The 22,127-nt window shown below is 34.7% G+C and overlaps 2 protein-coding genes across 2 annotated transcripts; both read right to left on the minus strand.

Moving 5' to 3' along the window:
- Positions 1-1,863: 1,863 nt before the first annotated feature.
- Positions 1,864-12,282, minus strand: LOC112511184 (COP9 signalosome complex subunit 4). Its single transcript, XM_025116693.1, has 14 exons — positions 12,048-12,282; positions 11,801-11,952; positions 10,875-10,978; positions 9,878-9,938; positions 8,403-8,495; positions 8,191-8,291; positions 7,258-7,366; positions 6,739-6,783; positions 6,545-6,613; positions 5,722-5,813; positions 4,167-4,209; positions 3,392-3,451; positions 2,418-2,477; positions 1,864-2,175 (listed from the first exon to the last, which is right to left on the minus strand). Exons 1-14 carry the CDS (start codon positions 12,175-12,177, stop codon positions 2,101-2,103), a joined length of 1,194 nt encoding a protein of 397 aa, XP_024972461.1. The 5' UTR covers positions 12,178-12,282; the 3' UTR covers positions 1,864-2,100.
- Positions 12,283-15,029: 2,747 nt separating this feature from the next.
- LOC112510896 (dentin matrix acidic phosphoprotein 1) lies at positions 15,030-20,464 on the minus strand. The gene is made up of 11 exons (XM_025116249.1): positions 19,688-20,464; positions 19,429-19,483; positions 19,223-19,322; positions 18,913-19,147; positions 18,095-18,148; positions 17,852-17,997; positions 17,094-17,655; positions 16,840-16,954; positions 16,696-16,745; positions 15,892-16,035; positions 15,030-15,287 (listed from the first exon to the last, which is right to left on the minus strand). The coding sequence occupies exons 1-11, from the start codon at positions 20,462-20,464 to the stop codon at positions 15,030-15,032; spliced, it is 2,496 nt and encodes an 831-aa protein (XP_024972017.1).
- Between the last annotated feature and the right edge of the window lie 1,663 nt (positions 20,465-22,127).

Here is a 22,127-nt window from a genome sequence, read left to right on the forward strand (position 1 = left end):
TAGCGGTATCGTAGCCATTGGCTTCCTAGAAGGTTAAGGGTTCAAACCTCACCAAAGTTGAAGAGAATGTATGAGTTTATTTGTTGCATTTGCCGTATATAAATATTATATACTTTAAAAAAAATTAAATAAATGACCCGAATAAAGCAATCATGAGAATACATGGTACCACGATATAATGGGCACATAAAAAGACAATTCTGAAAAACGATATTTGGACCTTAATATTTAATGACTTTCGTCTCTTTTAAAATCTTGTAACTTACTTTGAAAGTCTAATATGTACAACAAAATTGTAGTGACAAAATTGACCTTTGTGAAACTTGTTGATATTTAATGATATTAAGGGGCCGTTTACCAAACACTTACCCAGTAAGTGTTTAGCGGTAAAGTTTAACACTATTATTTACTTACCGGATAAGATTTTAATCCATCAAAACGACATTGTATACAACAATTCACCCGGTAAGCGTTTACCGTGGTAAGAGTCGTCGTCATCACTTACCGGGTAAGATTCTTAGTCCTTACCATATTTATCCGGTGAGGTAATGTGACTTGGTAAGCGCTTACCCGGATAAGTGTTTGACAACCGGTCTCTAACCCATTGTAAGAACAATGTTTGAGTTGATGACAACAACATTAATTGTGTGAAACAAGAAGTCAAAAAGAAGGAAATATAGACTGCATTATGCATACGTAACTCGATGCAATTTTTTAATGAACGTGACCAACTTTTTTTAATATTGGGGACAATTTTTTGTAAGGGGAGGTCCACGTAGTCCTACATCTCCAACGTAGCTCGAAGGTTTGAAGGATGGAAGTTGAGTACTTGACGGAATTCTTTCAGACAACTTTTTATATGAAACAACTTATGTTTTTCTATAAAAGCACTTATCAACTTATTACAAGTCAGAAGACTTTAACTTCTTCAAAAACTTCTTATTACCGGTTTGGCACCGGTATAAGTTGTTTATCCAAACACTCAAAAATGTTTATTACCGGTGTCACACTGGAATAAGTCAATAAGTTGTTTTTATAAACAATCACAAACACCTTATTAATGAAGTCGCCTGAGATATGTTTGACGGTATCGCTCCTAAAAAATTGTTTCTAGATGAATACAGAGTCAAACGTTTTTTAATTTCACCAATTTTTCATGGATCCAAGTAGTGCGTTCTTTGACAAGTTTAGTGCAAGCATCAATTCTGACAATTCATTTGTTAAACCTTTAGAGAGTGTTAATTCTACAAACTCATATTAGTGAATCAAATGTCACGGTTACTTATTGTTAACAAAGACGTGTAATTTTAGGATTAAGGGTAGTTTTGTATTATTTTTTTCAAGTTTTTTTTTTCTTTTATTTTTTTTATTTAGTTACATAATCATATCCCGATTTCTAAGCGGGTTAATTATGGATGATATTGGTTTTGAATATTCTGGATTGATGAGGGGATATTTTGGTTTTTATATATGAAACTGGATTCATGGGTTGAAGTCTTGGTGATAAGGGGTTGTTTGGCAGTTGCTGAATGATTTGGTGCTGAATGATTAAGAGGCTCTCATGATATAATATAAAATGAAATATAATTGTTTAGTAATTGTTTACAATGAAATTGGGGCTTTTAATGGTTAAGGGAGGCCCATGATACACAATCATTCAGAGGGGTTCTTAGAACCATTAAGAGGCAGACTTTTTTTTGCCAAACAAGATTCATCTCTTCATGATTCAGATGTTGCCTCTTAATAAAACTATTAAGAGGTAAACAAACAACCCCTAAGTAGTAATGGTTATGCATGTTAAGTGGCATTACATATAGCAATCACTGTATACATGGATTAAAACACGATTGTAGGCAACTCCCAGAACACATCAAAAAAGCATACTTTAAATCATGTGGAAAGAGCATACAACACTAAGACCCAATGCAGTTTTTCAAGAAAAGTATAGCAGCAAAACAATGTCAAATGCCAAATCTATTGGTATGAGATTCGAACAAGTCTATCGTTGTAAACAGGGGCCTATATCTAAACCGATCATCATCCTTCAAAAACGAAAATAATTACAAAACGACTGTTTACCGATCAATAAACGTTGATGAGTTAGACGGGAATAGCCAATCCCTTCTTGGCCATGCTATCAAGAACGTCGTTCAAAGCTTGACAAAGGCCAAAAATCTGCAACAAACACACCAAGCGATATTGATTTAGAAGAGAGAATTGTTTGAAACAAATATTTTAACCGGTTAAAAGAGTTGGTTCCATTTTGATGCAATTTTCCTTTTGGAAATATCGATTCAACCCAAAGTTGGTTCCATTTTGATGCAAATTTCGGTTGGAAAATTATGAGTTACCAACATAATTTCCCATCATATGTTGCTTAGCGATTCAACAAAATGGGCAAAACAATAATCAATCACCTGTTGATCCCATTGCTGGAGTTCTTCGTTATCATCCTCGAAATGAATAACTGCCTCCACCTGATAATATGGAAACCACAACATGAATCATATGTTACATTTGAACAAAACATAAGTTTCTTGATATTTTTCGTTGCATTAAAATTGCAACAAATTCCCACTTTCAAATTCACAAGAAAATTGCAACCGTTATTTTCTGGCTGAGCTTAATGCTAAAATTACCTATTTGCCCATCGTCATCGTTGCAAATAATGGATGGAATTGTTTTTTAGTCCACAAAGTTCCTCCAATTTTGTTGAAACTTGAAAGGTGTTCTAGACATTTAATGAATATTCGAATTTCTTATAAACCAAGTACAAGTCATTGCTACTATCACAAGGAGTATAGTACATAAGTGTTTATTTTTAATTACAATAAGGTGAATCGTATGCAGGAAAACAAAAAAGGTAGAGGCTTTAACATTTATAGAAGGATGCCTATCGAAAGTGAACTGCTACAAATAAAAAGCAATGATCAATTTAGAGGGGATACTCTCTAAAAAAAGCAATTATCAAGTTAGAAAATAAGACTTCAAGGTTGAAGATTTTAGACCCATTCCTGGCCTAATTTCCATGTCCAACTGTTTGAATTCAAGACCAATTTGAACTCCAATTTCATTAGGATTTTCTAATTCCATTAAATCGTTTCAGTATTTACATTCTCTTAGTTCAGTTTTAACAAAATCAAGGTTTGGTTTCATTGGCTCTTAAGGAGCAGTGCACCAGCTTTGGCTACTTTCACCTTACTGTTTGGTGAATAATGAGCGTAGATGATACTTTATTGGTTGAGCAAAATAATCTGTTTATGGTGAACAGGTATTTCATAGTGCAAACGGAACAGTCAATGTCCACCAAAGTGTTGTAAACTAAGTTACTATCTTCTAGTAAAAAGATTAATGGAAAGGGAATATGCAAGAAACTAAATACTACACATACTTGATCTATAGACCCCCTCATTCTATCTTCACAAATCATTCTTGACGCAATTTTTTCTGCCTGCAAAGAGCATACAAAAAAGTACCATTTACCATATGCTTAATAATAATTAAAAAAACACAAAAAAATAGAAATAAAAAGAATTCCCACATCAAGAAGATGCTAGGATCAAATGCTTAGGTCAGAGACATTGTGGGAGCCAGGCAACCGGAGGGACAAGAACATATATGTAACGTTAATGAAAAAGGTTGGAATATGCATGGCAAGTGCATTAGTGAATGCACAAGCTTGTGTCTAGAAATGCAGAGAATACCATCAAAAAGCATGTCGATTTATCAGTATATTAATGATGCCACTTTTCATATCAGATGTAGACAGATTTGCTACACATCCATATCTTCACCTTAAGATTTAACAGCCAATTGTCTATATGTAGGCATGTGAGAGAAACAACTCATTGTGTAAAAAAAAAAAGAAATAGGAAAAGAAGAAAAAAAATGTGAAACAAGATTCCCATTTAGTGCCAAATGATCTGAAGTACTCGAGTTTAACAGCCATTGCTACATGCACCGTAAATTGGACGCCTATCTTGGAATGAACAGGATATAATTTAAAATATTTTAAATTCCTGATAAACATGTAAAATACTAACATCCTAGAAGAGTCAGACAGTGTAACCAAGTCATACATACAGGTTCATACTTCATAAAATGGCAAGTCATACAAATGTAGCAGCTAATTCAAAGAAAACATTATTGTGGGGATGAAAGCATACCTTGTGAGGCGCAATGCCCAGCAGTGTGCCCAGCTCATCAAAGCTATTTCAAAAACAAAAGTGGTAGTTAGCTATAGTTGTAAAATGACTAATTTAAGGAAGTGAGAAACAGCTGGCTCATATGTGAACATAAATTTGAACATTAAGATATCTTTTGGCAATGCTTACGTTTCGCAGAAGTCTAGACCAGGTAGAAAAACTGGAGTTGGAACCTTTGCTACATTTGCTACATTTGCACAACAGTCTTAAAAATAAAATACAAACATATTGACTTTTGATTTGATGATATTGAGGTTCCAAAACCAACGATCATAATTTATATCCTTTACTTCCATTTACTTCAAGGTATTGCCACATCATCTCCTTTTTTTCTCTTGCCACCTTCCCTCCCTCCCTACATGTCCCTTATCCACCTCCCCCTATCCCAATCTGTGACATCCAACATCACCCTACCATTATATGGCCTACATCATCTTCTCAACTATATTTCACAACGATAATACATATGAAACACATTTCATCTTATTATTAGTTTATATCTTTTATTAATATTCACACCGATGATATATGAAACAAACACGATGCAATGATTGGATTTTTTATTATCTTCTCATATTGTGGGTGTTAATGGTGAAGGGTTGGATGATGTTGCCATTGACTATGACTGAGCCCACAAGGTGGAAATAATGATTGCAATGAGCTGGATGATGATCGCATGGACGTGACAACGACTGATGAGCATTTATAAAAGAAAATTGTAACAAGAAATTCAAAACAAATTACATAAACTATTTGAAAAAAATGTACTAAATTTTCTATCTTATGCTTATGATGATAAAATAGTCTTGCTAAAAACAGTTTGATTTCATTATCAAACAAAATTGCAACAATGTTTTTCAAAAAAATGCAAAAAGAGAACTTCAATATTACCAAATTTGGCATACAAACAGATTTGTTTCAGCTGTTTGCCATGTTCATTGTGAATCCTATTAAGATAGTAAAAGAATAAACAGATATGCAACTGTGTGGCCCAGTCACTCCCAGATACATGGTGAGAGGAGAAATAAATATGGGACCAGAAAATGGAGAATGGAGGAAAATAGAACGAAGAATGAACCTAAAGATTGCTTCTTTCCCTAGAAAGATAATGTTTACCAATTCCTCAATTTTGGTTTAACAAGATAAACAAATGACATGATACTACTACCCTTACAAACTTGTCAATTTTTGGAACATTCTTAACTATCTACGGAATTACTGAAAGTAACTTGATATCAAAGTGTTTGTTGTGAATTTGTTAAAACTGATTCCTTTGTTGCTTACAATCTTCCTTTCCCTTGTCAAACACATCAAAATGTGTTTACATGGCACTTTATACGTGCAACTAGAAAACCAGAAAGCTTGTGTTTAATCTATTCAGCAAATATGTTTTTCCCAACACACATCACGCATGGCACTGATAATCACAAAAAAGATCATGAAAAAAAACATATATGCCTTAAGCAACTTCTTTAAACAAATGGAGACTTAATGAAAAGCAACAATATTCGTATACCTTATGTTTGTATAGAGTTTGCTTGCGCTCAAGAGATTATGTTCGATCATTGCACGATCAAGCACGGTAAAATTGTCCGGTAAAAGGGCTTTCTGTTGAAGAAACGAATGTAATAGATCAAATATAGCAACAGCCTATAACAATTAAGAAGAAGGTTGATCACTAAGGGTGCGTTTGGTACACTGGACAGGATAGAACAGGGATCATTGTTCCACATTTGGCAGGACTTTTATGTAAAACAAACAGAAACAAAGTAGAAAAGGCATGTCCCACCCCCACCCCATGGAACAAGGTAGAATAGACCTAAGTTTGACCAACATGACCTCAAAATGACACCTAATTCTCTTCTAAAACATCAAATATGCCTCCCTCTTTACATTTCATTCATTATTTAAATTTAATTATTGTATTTTTTGCTCTTTAAACTCACTTTACTGTCTTCAAAATATTATTTTTTATACGGATTCTATATTTTGATGAATTTATGTAATTTATTAAATATTGATGATAAAAAAAATATATTGGAAAGGTATAAAATAAAATTGGAAACCACATGAACTTTTTATTTTGACGTCATTTTAATCGTCTTGACGAAAACTTTCTAATGATATATTAGTTACAAAAAATATTTATTTTTATTATAGTTTAATAAATTACATAAATATATATACACAACTCATTAGGGGTAAATTGGTCATTTTATTTGTTTATGTTCTGTCAAGTTCTGTCTTATCAAACGCTGAACAGTTGTTCTATCCTATACTGTTTCATTGTGTCCTGTCCTATCTGAATTCCAATCGCACAATAAAGGCTGTAATGGTACCTGATGTGCTTTCAGTTCTTCAGAAAATGCATCTATCTCAGGTTTCCTTAAAATTCTCTCTAAATACACCTGAAAAACTCAAAAACCATGATAACTAGCATGCACCATTGAAGTATAACAATCTTTAAGCATAAGCTTCATCCATATACAAAAAGAACTTGTAATGAATTTGATTTTTGGATCAGAGATAATACCTTTTGCAAAATCGGATAAATCTTTAACCTTGAGCATCGTTCATCCTTTAAGAGAATAAATAAATAGGTGTGTTAGCATTTGACAATAGAGTGACATAAAAACTATTCAAAACACCAGTATCGACCAAGATCACATGTCTCCAACAAGGTGCAGATGGCCACATTTCCCTTCTCTCTATAAAGAGAACAGTAGCCATCAGAAACATGACGAAAATTTTTAACATGATTTAAAAAACTCAATATGCTTTCAGAAACCTGTAATAGAAAATAGTCAAAATTGTGTCGAACTATCATATTCCGAAAGGGAGGCCAAAGAAAAGCAAAATGCAAAATTCCTTGTAGAATCACATGACAGTAAGTTAATGGCATAATTGAAAAGCAAACGAAGCAAAAAATATATAAGAGCTGCCTAGTGCCAACTGCACATTATGCCATATCATTGACACAAAAATCACTAGAGTTGTAAAGATGCGAAAAGGATGAATTAGTAACCAGATGCCTTCAAGCAAAAGTATTTACTTTGTACAAAGTTGCAAGAACACGAGAACGTTGAGGACCAGCAGCAGCCAAAATTGTGCAAGTCACTGCAGCAGCTAGGGCCTGCTCTAGTGCATCTTCATCAATCACTCTGTGACAGATTAAGGACCCATGAGTCAATTGTCAATGGAAGAAACAAATATAACTGTACATTTGGACATTCCTGTTCTGAAGTATGGATGAAGAAGATGAGCAGAACAGTTTATTGCAATTGATGCTTCTTAATTGAAAGATAAATATTATAGTTATACAAAAACTATGTTGACATGTAATTATTTATGCAATTCCATCTCCAGGCTATCCCTAATGCTACATTATATCATGTATCCAGAAAAGAATATTGATCCTACTTCGTTGCTGGAGCTAATTGTATGTTGAGACCAGAACCTGTATTCAGACAAAAGAGCACAACCACCAGGGGTAAAAGTAAATCAAAAAAAGTGTGCTTGGGGATAAGATGTGGTTGCTGCCTATGAAGCACAAAGTTACTGCTGCATCCACACTTGGTGCCACTGCCACAAGGTGCAGGTGTGGCCAGACAATCACCAGGTGTGCACCCAGTTTATCAAAGTTAAAAAAATTACATGGATATAGCTAATAGCTTGGCTGAATTTGGTACAAAACCGATTTGGCTCAGACGCATCCCAACAAACATACCATGTCATTACTAATTTTTTTGTGGCAAAACAAATTTGGCAATGGCTGTAACAATGGTTGCATAAATTCCAATATAAGCAAAACAAATTGTACATAGTCGATTTGTCATTCGAAAAATGCTAACAGTTCAATGGGTTGCAAGGTCTTAAAAGCAAAACAAGAAAAACACGCATATATAAATACATAAATGAGAGAGATGTAGCAACAGAGACTCATGTAGAACTGCAATCGCAAAGTCAAGTTTACTAGAATGCTTACTCATCTCCAATTTGCCGCTTTTCAATTTGTGAAATGTCATAATAGCGAAGCGCAGCTTCCAAGAACTTCCTTTTTAGATCTAGTATCCTTGCATAACAAACCTTACAGAAAAAGAGAAAGAAAAGAAAAAATAATCAAGTGTTAATTTAACATAATGCAGACACATAATCCATTGAAAGCTTAAGTTAAACCAAACTTCAAGTGGTCCCAACCTTGTATTGTAAATTCAATACTTCATGCTGACTGTTGCTAACCAAAAATGAAGCTTTGTTAATAAAAGCCTCTGCATTCACAGCATCGTCATCCTGTCAAAATTCAGTCACATAATAAATCCACTAATAATCTGCAATAAGACAAGCAACAAAGATGAAAGCAGGCCTAAGCAGTCGTTATTAGCTATGAAAGAACAAATGTGCACCCAAAAAAACCTAATAATAAGGCTTAAGCAGCAGGCTGTTTGCAAAATTGATGGAAGTGCACAGACAGTCTACCAATGTAGGATTCATGGAAGTCCAGACTATGCAACCTTACCCCCAAGCAAGCAGAGAGAATACTCATGTAATTCAAACATAAGCAACCTTACCTTTGTGTCAAGATGACAACTGATGTTCGATAATAATGGAATTGTGATGGCAGAAGCAAGTTTGAGGAACAAAATGCATGTATGAGCACTCACTTTCCTTTTGATATAGATAACCTACCAAACTACATCATGAATTGTGGGAAATTACCTATCATCTTAACAGGGCCTACATTAACACAGCCATCCCTCAATTTCATATACACTAAAATTGACAAGGAGACTGCGCAAGAAGTAGAGATACTGTAAGCTACTACTAATCTAATGTTATTGTATAGTCAACTAGAACAATAAAATCTCCTACTGCCAAATTTTTCACTCCAGGCATGTAATGCACCCTTTCATCGCATGAAATACATACATACCTAGACCACAAGTCCCATGTCCAGGTGCATCACCACGCCCGAATGTATCAAGTCCATTGTGGGAAAAAGACTCACCAAAGTTCGTTAGGTGGCACTATATCTAGATTAAAGAAACATTTTCAATCATGTCACTGAAATTGTGCACATCAGTGATTTCATCACCATGTTACATCATGAACAAACTAAAAAAGAAATGGCACACCCTATCAAAACGACCTGAAGCTAAAGAACCAATGGTCAAATGCCATAACAAATTGCAGCCGATTCTCAAAAACCAAAAATAGCCTATGAATTTGGGCATGGAGTAATTACACCACTATTCAGGTGGGATATACACTGCCTAATGTTCATATAGATGTCTAAGCATGCAAAAAGATCATCAAGAAAAAGATTTGCACCATTTTTTTATAGCAGAAGCGCTGCCATTAATTATCATCATTTGGAATCTCTATGCATATATGCATGACGTCCCAGTTCAATAGTGGTTAAAACATTGTTGAAATAGCCTCCATCCACCTTTAAGGCTGTAACTATCAGGATTACTTTAACTTACGGTTCCACAAAGATGATAACTATTCACAACAAACAGCAACAATGTAATTCAAAAAAAAATCAAGACCATTGACACAATCGCACAACTAAAAATGATCTATTGCTTCACATTAACATATATTTAAAGATGAAATTGACATTCTCAATCAATAGACGAGAGGAACACTTTTTCCTGTTAGGTAAATGATACCTCGAGGTATAGTCGAGCAATTTGCACACATTTTGTCAACCTGAACTTGTCATCAATCACTCTGCAAAGATGAAATTGGCATAAATTAGTCTATATTAGAGGGGGTCCCTAATATATGTTGACAAGCATGAAAAGGCAAGAAAAACATAAAAACCAAAGCACAAAATATGAAAGTGTCACCAACTGGACTAAACTAATATCACTGAACTTCCAAAAATTGCCACTTTATAAACATTAAGAATAGTAGAGAAGAAAATTCCATGGTAAATTGAAGACAGACATACAATAGAAGATGAGACATGGGTTTGGGGACTTTTGGTTGTTCCTCGTATGCTCTCTCTTCCAAAGCAGTTGATTTCATTATCATATTAATCTCCACATCAGACCGGGCACCCAAAAGCACCAGCACATCTCCACACACCACAATTCTCTATATTTCTAGTTCCTCTTTTACTTTTCTGATATGTTCATGTCACAGTTAGTATGGTCTTTTTAGATAAAAGTTTACAAGTGCAAGCTATATATACAATCATTAGATCTTGTTCATTTTAATATGATAAGTCACACTGCTCGTTCACAGAAGTAATGTGAAAGTCTGCATTGCCATAATGTGCCGCAATTAAATGTTGGCATGTTGAAGCATCATCTTCAACTTATCAGAGATTCCCACCACTATTATCGAAGCACTATTCCGTTTTCCAGATTAACCAGAGTTGAATGTGAATATGCCATTTGCAGGGAATGCCTAAGAATACGATTGCCAAACATGTGGGGGAGAGAGCATGACAAGAAAAAAGTAACTTGAACAGAATCCATGAGTACCTCAATTGATCTAATAGGCTTTACGTTAATGGTCAAAGCTTTGGCTATTTTTTCTATTCTAATAATGAACAGGGTTTGGAGTTCGTTTCATTTTATAAATATTGCCCCTGTGACAGAAAATTTGCAGCATGATTTCATACAGTAAATAATTAAACAGGACCTTCATTCTCCCTACCTCATTCCAGAGTCAAGATCAATGCCACTGAGCATCTGTGCCGCTTTTGACCATAACTGTTCAGACTCATACAACTCTGCAAGCTTCTCTCTGATAACAAGAACCTGCAAGTTGCAGGATCCATATGAAACTCATGTGTAAATATAAAGTGAATTATAGAATTCTCAAGTGATCATTCTATCAGTGTTGAAACCACTAAAGTACTGCATCTTATAGAGCCTAAAGAGACTAGCTTAGTGCATAATTCTAGAGATGCTAGCACCATCTTGGGATGACATACAGAGTTCTATTGACAGAATTGTTGTAATTCATTCCCTCAAAAGAATCCTTGTGACTTATTGTTAGACAGAAATCTATATATAAGCATGTGAAGTCTTGCCTTCTTGGAAAGTTGAAAAACACTAAATCTTCCATATCAGAGATAAAAAATGATAAACCTATAAAAACAGGCAGATTGGAACAAAGTTGTTGAACATGATAACTCAAATCCAAAGCCGACATGTTGAACCATCCTGTTATGAACAATCTATAGAATGGCTAGGTACTTTATCAACTCAAGTGAACCAGGAATTCCAATGCTATGACCAAGACTTTGTGTTTACACAAATAAGTCAAATATAAAATACTACTGAAGTTCATCAATTCACTGGCGGTCTATATGGCACCAGCCACCCACAAAAGTTTACCTGGAATCTCCTATAAAAATATTAAAATTTCCACTGGGTGCCCTTGGCTAGTAACTGAATTTCATGAGGCTATTGCAATTTACCTAATTCTGTTGCCACCCTCAGGAAACAAACCCCAGAAACCTCACATCTCAAAGCTATACGTACAAAAAGTAGTTTCAGCGATCACCATTACAAGATAATGTAGTTAATCTCTACTACAAAATACTAAGCATATACATAGATGATTTAGTGAGAAACCTGTTCCTCGAAAGACACAACTCGAGGCTGAATCTGATGAAGCGTGTAATGAGCGATCTCCTTTTGATTCTCAGCCTCCAACCTCCCCAACTCTTGTGCAAATGTCTGTAGCAGCTGTCTTGATACTACCAACGGAACATCGTCCGAAAGAACTGTCAATTCAATACAAGATTCAATTAAGTAAAACAACAAAACTACAAAACAAATTGCACATACTGAATCATAATCTGTAAGACAAAACCCTAACTGTGGTCAATGAACTTTTTGGCTTGTACTATGTCGTTCGATGCAATCACGGAGGAAAGAATGTGCTTGTATTCTTCAATCTTTTGGCGTTGATCACCAATTGCGGAAGCGCTGGCGAATGCACTTTCCATTTGCTCGGAAGTTCGAATTTAGATTCGTAGTTACTGATTTTGGAACCCTAGAAATTTGCACAGCACTTATTAGAAACGGGTTTTAGGAGTTCTACTCCCACCTGCTAGTGATACTATTTGCACACTCGATAATAAAAGTAAATTTATTTTAATGCCCCTACAGTTTTGAGTTATTTCACTTATTCCACTAAACTTTGTAAATATGTTCATTTGGGCCCCTAAAGTTTTAAACCATCAATGCATACACATTCGCCTTTTAATTTTCGGCTAAAATGCATAAAAATCTAACAAAACTTAATTTGTTCTCCAACTTTTAAAATTAATAACAATGTTTAGAATCATAAATTGTAATATTTTTGCTTACGAAATAAATTTTATATTGAATTTGTAAATTTTATCCCTTTTTTACTGCTTTTTAACTGCATCGTTAGCGATTGATACCCTTGTATGAGCGTTAGATTGTAATGGACCCAATGATTTCGACTTGCGGATAAATTATCTTGACGAATATAAATTGGGTGCACAAATTGTTAATAAACATATCTGAAGAAATGGAATTTGTCAAATGAATTGGAATAAAATGTTATCAGGTTTGAACAAGTGTTTGGTTAAAAGGAATGGAATTTAATCTATCTAATGAATTGGAATCTGTCTGTTTGGTTTGCAACAGAATTGGAATGGAATGATGAAAAAAGACAAAAATACCCTTACTTCGATATTTTTTTTTAATTTTAATATTTTTAAATACAAATAACAATATAAAATTAACATTTAATGAGGAAAAAAAATGTTTACCATTTATTGAAATATATATAAAAATGAAAGATGAAAAAAATTCAAGTAACTATAAACCAAACCATTCATAGGAGCAGAAAGGGTATTTGTGTCATTTAAACACTTTTGGATGGAATGAAATTCAATTCCATTAGATTTGACAAAGAATGGTGAATTCCTCAGATTTGGGAATCTTTGGAATTCAATTACATTCCATAGGTAACCAAACATTGAAATGGAATTTGGTCAATGAAATTGACCATTCCAATTCCATCATATTTCGGCGGATTCCGACGAACCGAACGCCCCCTTGGAGTATTGTCATACATGATACATGTAACAAATTGAGTCTGATTCATCACCGACACAACCATTAAACCGTTTATCATCAAATCCTCACTTTATAAATAGATCAGAGAGCTACAGACAAGATGCTTATGTTGAATTTCAACTTAATATATCATTGGTCAATTCTATCTTAGAAAAATCTTATAGTCATTAAGAAAACATCAAGGACGTCATATTCTAGGAGCACCTAACAACGCATCTTCATAGACCAAGAACTATGAGGTCGCGATCCCACGAGGGTGAGCTCGAACTAAAATTTATTTTATGTCAGTATTAATTTTATGTTATTTTAATGTAAAATCTATATGTCGTTTGTTATTTTGCTCAACAATTGAAATCTTAATTTGTGTTATGTTAAAATAAGGGGCCGTTTACCAAATGCTTACTCGGGTAAGTAAACACCAAGTTACATTACCTTACGGGATGAATATAGTAAAAATCAAAAATCACCTTATGGGATGAATACAGTAAGGATCAAAAATCTTACCCGGTAAGAGCGAGACAAAAATCAATAGTCTTACCCGGTAATTGAGAGCGACGACTCTTACCACAGTAAACGCTTACCAAGTAAATTGTTACATACGATTACGTTTTGGTGGACTAAAATTTTACGCAATAAATAAATAATAAAGTTAAATTTTATCGGTAAACACTTACCGGGTAAGTGTTTGATAAAGAGCCCCTAAGTGTGTTAGTTTTCATCAAGATCTTAATAAATAAATAAAAAATTTAATTCGTTAAATTAAAAAAATTGAACAAATAATTATCTTAATATCATTTTATGAATGATTCTTTAGACATTTTAATATGTAAATTTTATTAATATCCAAGCAGATTGTTGCTTGGAACAACTATAAAATTGTCTCAATTACATGAATCTTATATCATACTCAAAAATGTAAATGTAAAATGGTCATAATGATACATAAGACAACCATGCTTACTTGAAATAACTTATGTTTTTCTATAAAAGCACTTATCAACTTATTATAAATCAAAATAATTTAACTTCTTCAAAAACTCCTTATTACTAGTATGGCATCAGTATAAGTTGTTTATCCAAACACTCAAAAGCGTTTGTTACCGGTGTCACACCGGAATAAGTCAATAATTTGTTTTTATAAGCAATCCCAAACACCCCTAAATAGACTTCAAAAGCGCTAAACCTAGGCTTGTATCAGTTGTGACATACATAAAGAAAAACATAACACCAACAAAGTTGTCTACCAATTCTTAATAATTCAACAGAACTTTAGTCTAAAAAACTGTTCATATATCTAAGAGGTCATTACTTATTAAGCACTAAGCAGCTAAGATCACCATTTATACTTGCCTTATCTAGTAACATTTGCAGTCATCAAAATGGATTGTTGGTGTCTTTTACACAGTCAGCTAAGTAAGAATCTTCTATTGTACTTACCGGATAAGATTCTCGATCCTTATCATACACAGTCAGCTAATTACATGACATCATGTATACACTTACAACCACTTATTATTAACAATTGAAATGAAGAATCAAATATTGTCATAGAGAAAAGAACCCATTAACTCTTATGCTAAAAGTTCCTTAACAAACAGAAAGTACCAAAAACCATATATATATATATATATATATATATATAAAATAAAGCAATATAACAGTTCCAAAGTAAAAGAATCTTATCTGACCACCAATTGGCCACAAGAGAGTGTATCTAGAAGAAATCTTGAACATGTGATGATGCTTGCTATACTCTTCCTTGGATCTTTACAGGCTTCTTTGGAATCTTAAAGGCAGCAAAAACAGATTGACTAAGCTCAACCACATTATTCTCATCATTGGATTGCACCGTAGAAGATCGCTTCAGTATCTCAAACAGTGAACTACTGCTACTGCTACTGCTACTGCTACTCTCACCAACAACCTTTCTAGATCTGGCTTGTGATTGTGAGCTGCGGTAATAACTGGTGGTTGTAACCTTCTTTGTTTCGATTTCTCTTGATGTCTGCACGCCATAACCAATCAATGAGATCAATGCAAACACGGATGTCGTTCAGCTAACTAATAATAACAACCGGTGAATATATATAGAGAGGGGGAGGTTAAGGAAAAACCCTCCCAAAAAATAGAAAATGAGAAACACTCTAATAACCATTCATTTGGACGGTGTGCACATTGTACATACAAGTAATTGAAGTTGTTTCTTGGTTTTTATGCATGTTATGCACATGTGCATACTGGAAAATTTGCTTACAAATTACTTGTATACACATGTGCATATGGTTACCAAGGTGTTCCTTAGTTTTTCTTTTTTGCAGTTTTCCCCTGAAACTGACCTATATATTGTATCCTATCACACCCATTTGAAGATTGCAAGGATTTGTCAAAAAGTTCTTTAGTGTTTATGCAGTGTGGGTATCATCTTTCAAGGGTAAATTGGAATATAAAGTGCAAGTGCATTTAAGAAATCCAGCTGCACCATGCTAAAATGCAAGAACTGAGAAATAAGGTATCAGAGAAAAGTAGTCTACATGTGGGTGTACAAGTGAGAAGTTTTAAGTAAATGAAATCAAGAGCATTTTGTTGTTAATGATATTTGAAACACTTACAGTATCACATGTCTCCTCTGAAACTGATGTTGAATTTCGGCTATTGCTGTCATCTCGTCCAAATATGAAAGATCGAACAGCAGTGGATCCTTGCTTGGAGGAAATTGAAACAGAATGGTTCGACACTCGACTCAGGAAAGATGACTGCAACATTAAGATCACAAAATGAACTACTATGACATTCATGATTTTTGGATACCATAATCATCAAACAAGAGGACAGCAGAAATAGCTTGAAAAGATGGCTGTACAAAGTTAATAAACACAACTATATGCAACAATGGATGTTTGATTTTTGCAAACTATGCCCTGGTAATGGCTACTCACTTAACTGAAATGTATACACACAATATATCTGCAAAATTTTAACCAGAAACTTTATGCTTTGGACTAGTACAACATTATAATTTTGGCCAATAAAGCTTGAATTTGTAGCTTGGATATATCCCAGGATTGTTAGAACAGCATTAAAACCAAAAGTATATCCATCCTAAAGCTACCATTCTCAGGTTCAAAAACTAAAACTAAAGCGATGGATTTCAGGTATGGCAGAATGACTATGCAAAAATGCACACAAAAATCCTGAAGAAGCTGATTTTTGATTTCATGCAAATAATCATTCTGTCCTAAAAATGCTGAAAAAAACAAGGGCCAACGTCTTTATAAATACTAAAAGATTCAACTATGGCGTGACAATTCTTGAACAGCTTGACAAGCCAAGAAAGCCAATACATGTGATAGATGAAACACTATGTACTTGAGATTATTAACTTATTGTATGCCAACCATTGTAAACCTCATTACCTTAGAAGAGCTGTTGCTATTCCCTCCTGTGAGCATTGTATCAAAGAATGCTGCAAAAAAAAGTATCATGTAAGATCAAAACAAGAGTTTAAAGTTTTTGGTCTAGTATCTACTCAGATTCACAAATTTATGTTCACAGCTTACATGCTGGCTTTGCCTTCTTCCGAGCCTCAGGAACAGTATTTAGCTTCTTGATAAGACCAAAAACTTCTTTTGATTCCTCATCCTCTATTGGTGACACTAATTTACCCTTTTCTTCCTGTTTAGTTATGATATTAGTCTAAATTTCAGACATTGATATAGACCAAATCATATAAAACCAAAAATCTAGCATGGGAAAAGAAAATAATCATAACTTGAAAAATGAATCCAAAAACGAATACTAACAAATCACTCACAGCTTTGTTAAAAAGACACCGTCTAGCTAATAGCTTATCTGTTTCCTCATCGTCGGATGATAAGAAATCTTCATCTTTATCAGTAAACATCTGAGCAATCATTTCTTTTGCTTTCTTTGAATTCATTCGAGCAACCTGGGGTCGTTCTAAATCTTCTTCAACATCATCAATTGGCTCTACATCCTCTTCACCTTCCTCCTCATCAAGTAAAGACGCCTCTCTGAGTTTAGAAGCAACATTTAGCCTTCGCAAGAGATCATCAGTTCCAGCTGCATCTTTTTCTTCAAGCCACTTTTGATGAAGTTCATTGCGAGCTTCCTTGTCAATTGGTTTTTCTACATACCCAGTTGCTATCATCTTACGGAGTTCCTCAGCATCACCATCATCTTCATCTTCTTCATCATCTCCGAACCGCATTCGGTCATTATCACTATCATCTTCTTCCTCAGCCTCCTCGTCAACAAATGCTTTAACAGGATCTCCTTTTGGGGAAGAACACTCTTTGGCATGTTCATGAACATGAGGATTGATGTTCTCCTTGTCATTTTCTTCTTTGTCAGAACTGCAAAATTGGCAAAGAATCATATATGTAAATTATAAGCATAAACATTTCCATCCAAAAGAGAGCACCTCCTCTATAAGATGTCAAAAAAAAATCACTTTTGCTTCAAGCTACTGCCAAAGATATGATAGCAGTGTCAGCCTACCTAAAACACATCTCAAAGCAGCAGACAGACTAAAAGTTAACCAGAACTTACATATCATCAGGAGCGGAATCAAGCTTCAATTTCATTGTTAGCCAAGAAGGTCCCATTTCCTCTTCCTGAGAACTAATAGTCTGCTCACCAGGCTCTTCATCTTTAGACTCTTTACTATCGCTTGTTTGGCAATCACCAAAAAGTTCCTACAATTAGCATAGTAACTGAGCATACATGGACAATAATGAGTAAACATAAGTATTGTAAACTCTTTCTTTGAAAGAGCTGGAAATTAAGAACAACCTCAGTATCATCAACAGGAGCTCGAAAAACAGGTGTAGACTCCTCATCCAAAGCCTGTAGCAGCATGAAAAAAGATACCTTTATATGAGAACTTCTATCAGATAACAAGTGAAAACATCTCAGTAACTTGTGATTAACAGAAATTTTTCGCCTTAATGTCAATAATATGAAGCTTCCAAATGCTTTGTCAGCATAGTTATTGAATTGTTAACCGCTTGAGAAACATTCTTCTAATTTCATGAATTGTGAATCAACTTCAACCATTTCTGCTATGATTAAATTTTAAGATGATATCAATCTGTCAAACTGAGCCCACAGATTGAAATGAAACAAAGTTAGCTTGAATCCCAAGCAGATACATACAAAACCTTGGTCGATTCACAAAGGAACAGATAAGGTAAGAGGTCTCTGATAAAATTAGAACCCAATAATAACAGTTAGACTAAGCAACACAAGAGCACTTCACCACCGCAAATCTCATTGTATTCGCATCATTTTCCAAATGAATGGAATTGAACAAATATTGAACCCATGAATTTTATGATTCTGACAACTATAGTGTCAAATTTTTCACAAATTGGATTCATGAAACCACAGAAGGATTTCCCATTCCTTAGCCGGAATGATATGTGGTCATGAAAGGCAAAGGAAGGCTGGAATGCCATAGGCGTCTATTATGTTGATCATGGGTGTGAGCAAGTGACCACATGCAATCCATGAGGGAAAAAGAAACATTTTTAATACAACAACACATCTAGGATAATAAACGTACAAAATAATGCTTGCATAACATAGTTTTATCATCCATAGCTGCATACCATTTGTGAACATGCATTGTCACAACTCTTCTGTTCTCCACAGACATCAGGTCCATTCTTACATATATCATCTGATACAGGCTCTCCATTCAGGACGCTTGAAACTTTCTCCTCTTTCACAGACTCTGATAAGTCACCAACTTCTGTTTCTACGCTCTTGGAATGATCTATTGCAGCCTCTTTCAAACAGCCATCATATTCCTTGACAGATTCACTATTACTTGGCTGGCAAAACCTGCATATTAAACAACAAAGATTAATTAAGGTGGAGCTCAAGTCACACATAATCAAGTTAACAAACCAAACTCACTTCTTTGACAGCTCAAGCTTCCTTTGTCTTATCCTTTCCAAAATCGATGATATGGGCTTTTGCACGAGTGGTACTGGTTTAAACGCTGCACCTCTAGTTTCTAAAAATATAAATATAGAATATATAAAATGGTGGAAAAAATTAAATAAAATGCATTGCCAGAATTTAATAGCACCAAGCTGATTACACAGGAGTCAAGCAAGCACCTCTTAAAAGTCTCTGAGATTCAGCATGAAGTTGCTCAAGATGAGCTTTTCTTTCCTATAAATCCAGGAATCAACAATTAACAAAGAAACATGATCAGAAAGAGCTCAATGCCAATAAAGTAATTGTGATTTTTAAGCTTCTTTTATATTTTCAATATATAAAATAAAAGCCTCGGAACAATTGGTGAATGACATGAAACACAAACACACCCATAAGATGACCAAACATCAAAACACGTATGAAAGATCAGAGATGTACCTTTTCTTCCCTTCTTTTGTTGGAAGACGAGGTTTTGGCTTTTGGGTCCTCACTGGAACTCTTGAGTCTTTTTTTCCTCCCTTCCTTCTCATTCATCGCACCTTCATCAACTTCCTTCTCCCCATCTTCCCTAGTTTTCATGTGTAAAGTTTCTCCTTCCTTTTCACCCACTTGATCCACTCCACTCCCATTAATCTCGTCGTCAAACTCCAATACCCTCTTTGTTTCCTTCCGATCTGTTCTCACTGGCGTATCACCACAACCAGAACCTAATTTATTTTCCATCTCATCATCATTCAAACCCTCTTCAAATTCCAAGTCCCTCTTCCTTACCTTCCGATCGCTATTCACACGCGTATCATCAAAACAAGAGCCCAACTCCTTTTCCTTTCCATCATCACCAAACCCCTCTTCAAATTCTGATGCTTTCTTAGTTTCCTTCGGATCTTCATCCACAAGCGTGTTATCAAAACCAGAGTTCGATTCTTTACCCTTCCCGTGACCATCAAAACCCTCAGACGGCGGAGACGTCTGAGACGAAAGTGGCTTACTTGAATCATCAAATGCTCGGATATCCGAAGATTCTAGGGCTTCCAGTCTGGCAAAGTCAACTCTGGGCAAGTCAATGAGTTCACTTACTGATTCAACCGGCGCTGATTGAGCCGCAACAGCCGTGGACTTCTTGAGGCGTTTGAGCCTTCGGTGCTTGGGTGAAGGCGAAGGCGAAGGCTCGTCGTTTGGAAACGAAAAGGACTCGTAATCGTCATCGCTTTCCATCGGTCTGTGATTCAAATTCACAGAATTAGGGTTATAATTTGGTGAAGGGAGATGAAGATTGGGATCTGAATGAGTGAATTTGCAGATCACAAGAAAAGATAAACAAGGGGAAGTTATGGAGGGAGATGCAAAAATGCGGAGTATTTGGGCGGCAGATGTTTCGAAATTTATCAAGAAGGCGCTAAAACTGACGTTTGCTAAGCATCTTGAAGAAAACAACCTTTGGGTTTGGTTTAATGTCACTTTTACCCCTTGTACTTTATTTTAATCCAATATCAGTCCTTTTACTTAGGTTGGCAAAGCGAAATGTTCTTTCGTTCTAAATTGAGTACAATTTCTATTTGATACGTATTTTATTGAGAGTTTTTGAATGACAGTTAAATATTTAAAATATAATTTAGATATGCAGTGGCTCAAGACTCGTGTTTGACACCAAGTTAACGTCATGGCACGTCATCAATGAATGTGCGGTTTTTCTAACGCAATATTTGATGTTTCTGTCTTTTTTATTTTAAGTATATAACATAATTTATATTTTTAATAGTATTGACTCAGGACGCGCACACACATAAGTGAATGATCGTGTGAGAAAGAAAGTTAAGATGAGTAGCGTAAGAAGGGATCTCGACCATTGATCACCTTTAATCTCAAACTCACTCATGAATTATACTTGATACGGGGATTGATCTGATTCATCTCGTCTTAAGGTGCATCTAGTGATGGAGATCTCTTATTATGCTTCTCACTTTAACTATCTTTCTCACAAAAAATGTATAAGAGTAAATTATGTATGTTCATCTTTATATGTATGTATAATAGTGAATTATGAGTTTCATTTTTTTGGTTTAGAAATTGCAATTTTAGCCCCTATGGTTCCTACCCTTAAGTATAAGGGACCAAAAATGTGAAGTATTGTAAACCACAGGGACTAAAACAACAATAGATTATAAATTATAAAAACAAAAATAGTAATACAAACCATGTGAACAAAAAATTGCAATTTCTAAACCATAGGGTTGTCTCCATAAGTCATCTCTTGAAAAATGTCATATCTTTTAAGACTTAAAGTTTGACCTCGTTATCACGTCACATCTTCTTTATAACCCTAACAGTTATCTTTCATCGAACGTTGTTTTCAACTATGATTAAAGCACAAAAATAATTTTTTTCTTCACAATGTGTTAGTCGTTGACAACCCTCACCGCGACTTTTTGTACGTAGTCCAAGTAAGCGACCAGTATGATCAAAATATTAAAGTACTTGTTCAAAGGCCAATCAACCATTGGAATCATATGGATTCAAGTGGAACCTAATTCATACACGTGTCATAAGACAACTATATGTACGAACCTTTATTTTCAATTGAGGAATTTATGAAGAATGATAAATATCGTTATCGTGGTCATTATCAAGAAACCACCAAATGGGACTCTCTCTATCCATATCATATGAAATCAAAAGCAAACCCCAGCAATCAATTTGAGGGTTTAGTGAGGATTTCGAGTACAAGAAGTATCATAAATTTGCAGTATATTTCAGGAAGAAATTTGTCAACTGATTTATGATTTTCAATGTAAATCTTGAACATTTACATATAATAAGTAATGTATGGTTTAATCAGTAACGTTGTCCAAGCACTAGAATAAAGTCAAGATTCGTTTTG

Source organism: Cynara cardunculus, assembly GCF_001531365.2.
Source record: "Cynara cardunculus var. scolymus isolate 2C chromosome LG 4, CcrdV1, whole genome shotgun sequence".
In the NCBI taxonomy this organism is placed as follows: domain Eukaryota; kingdom Viridiplantae; phylum Streptophyta; class Magnoliopsida; order Asterales; family Asteraceae; genus Cynara; species Cynara cardunculus.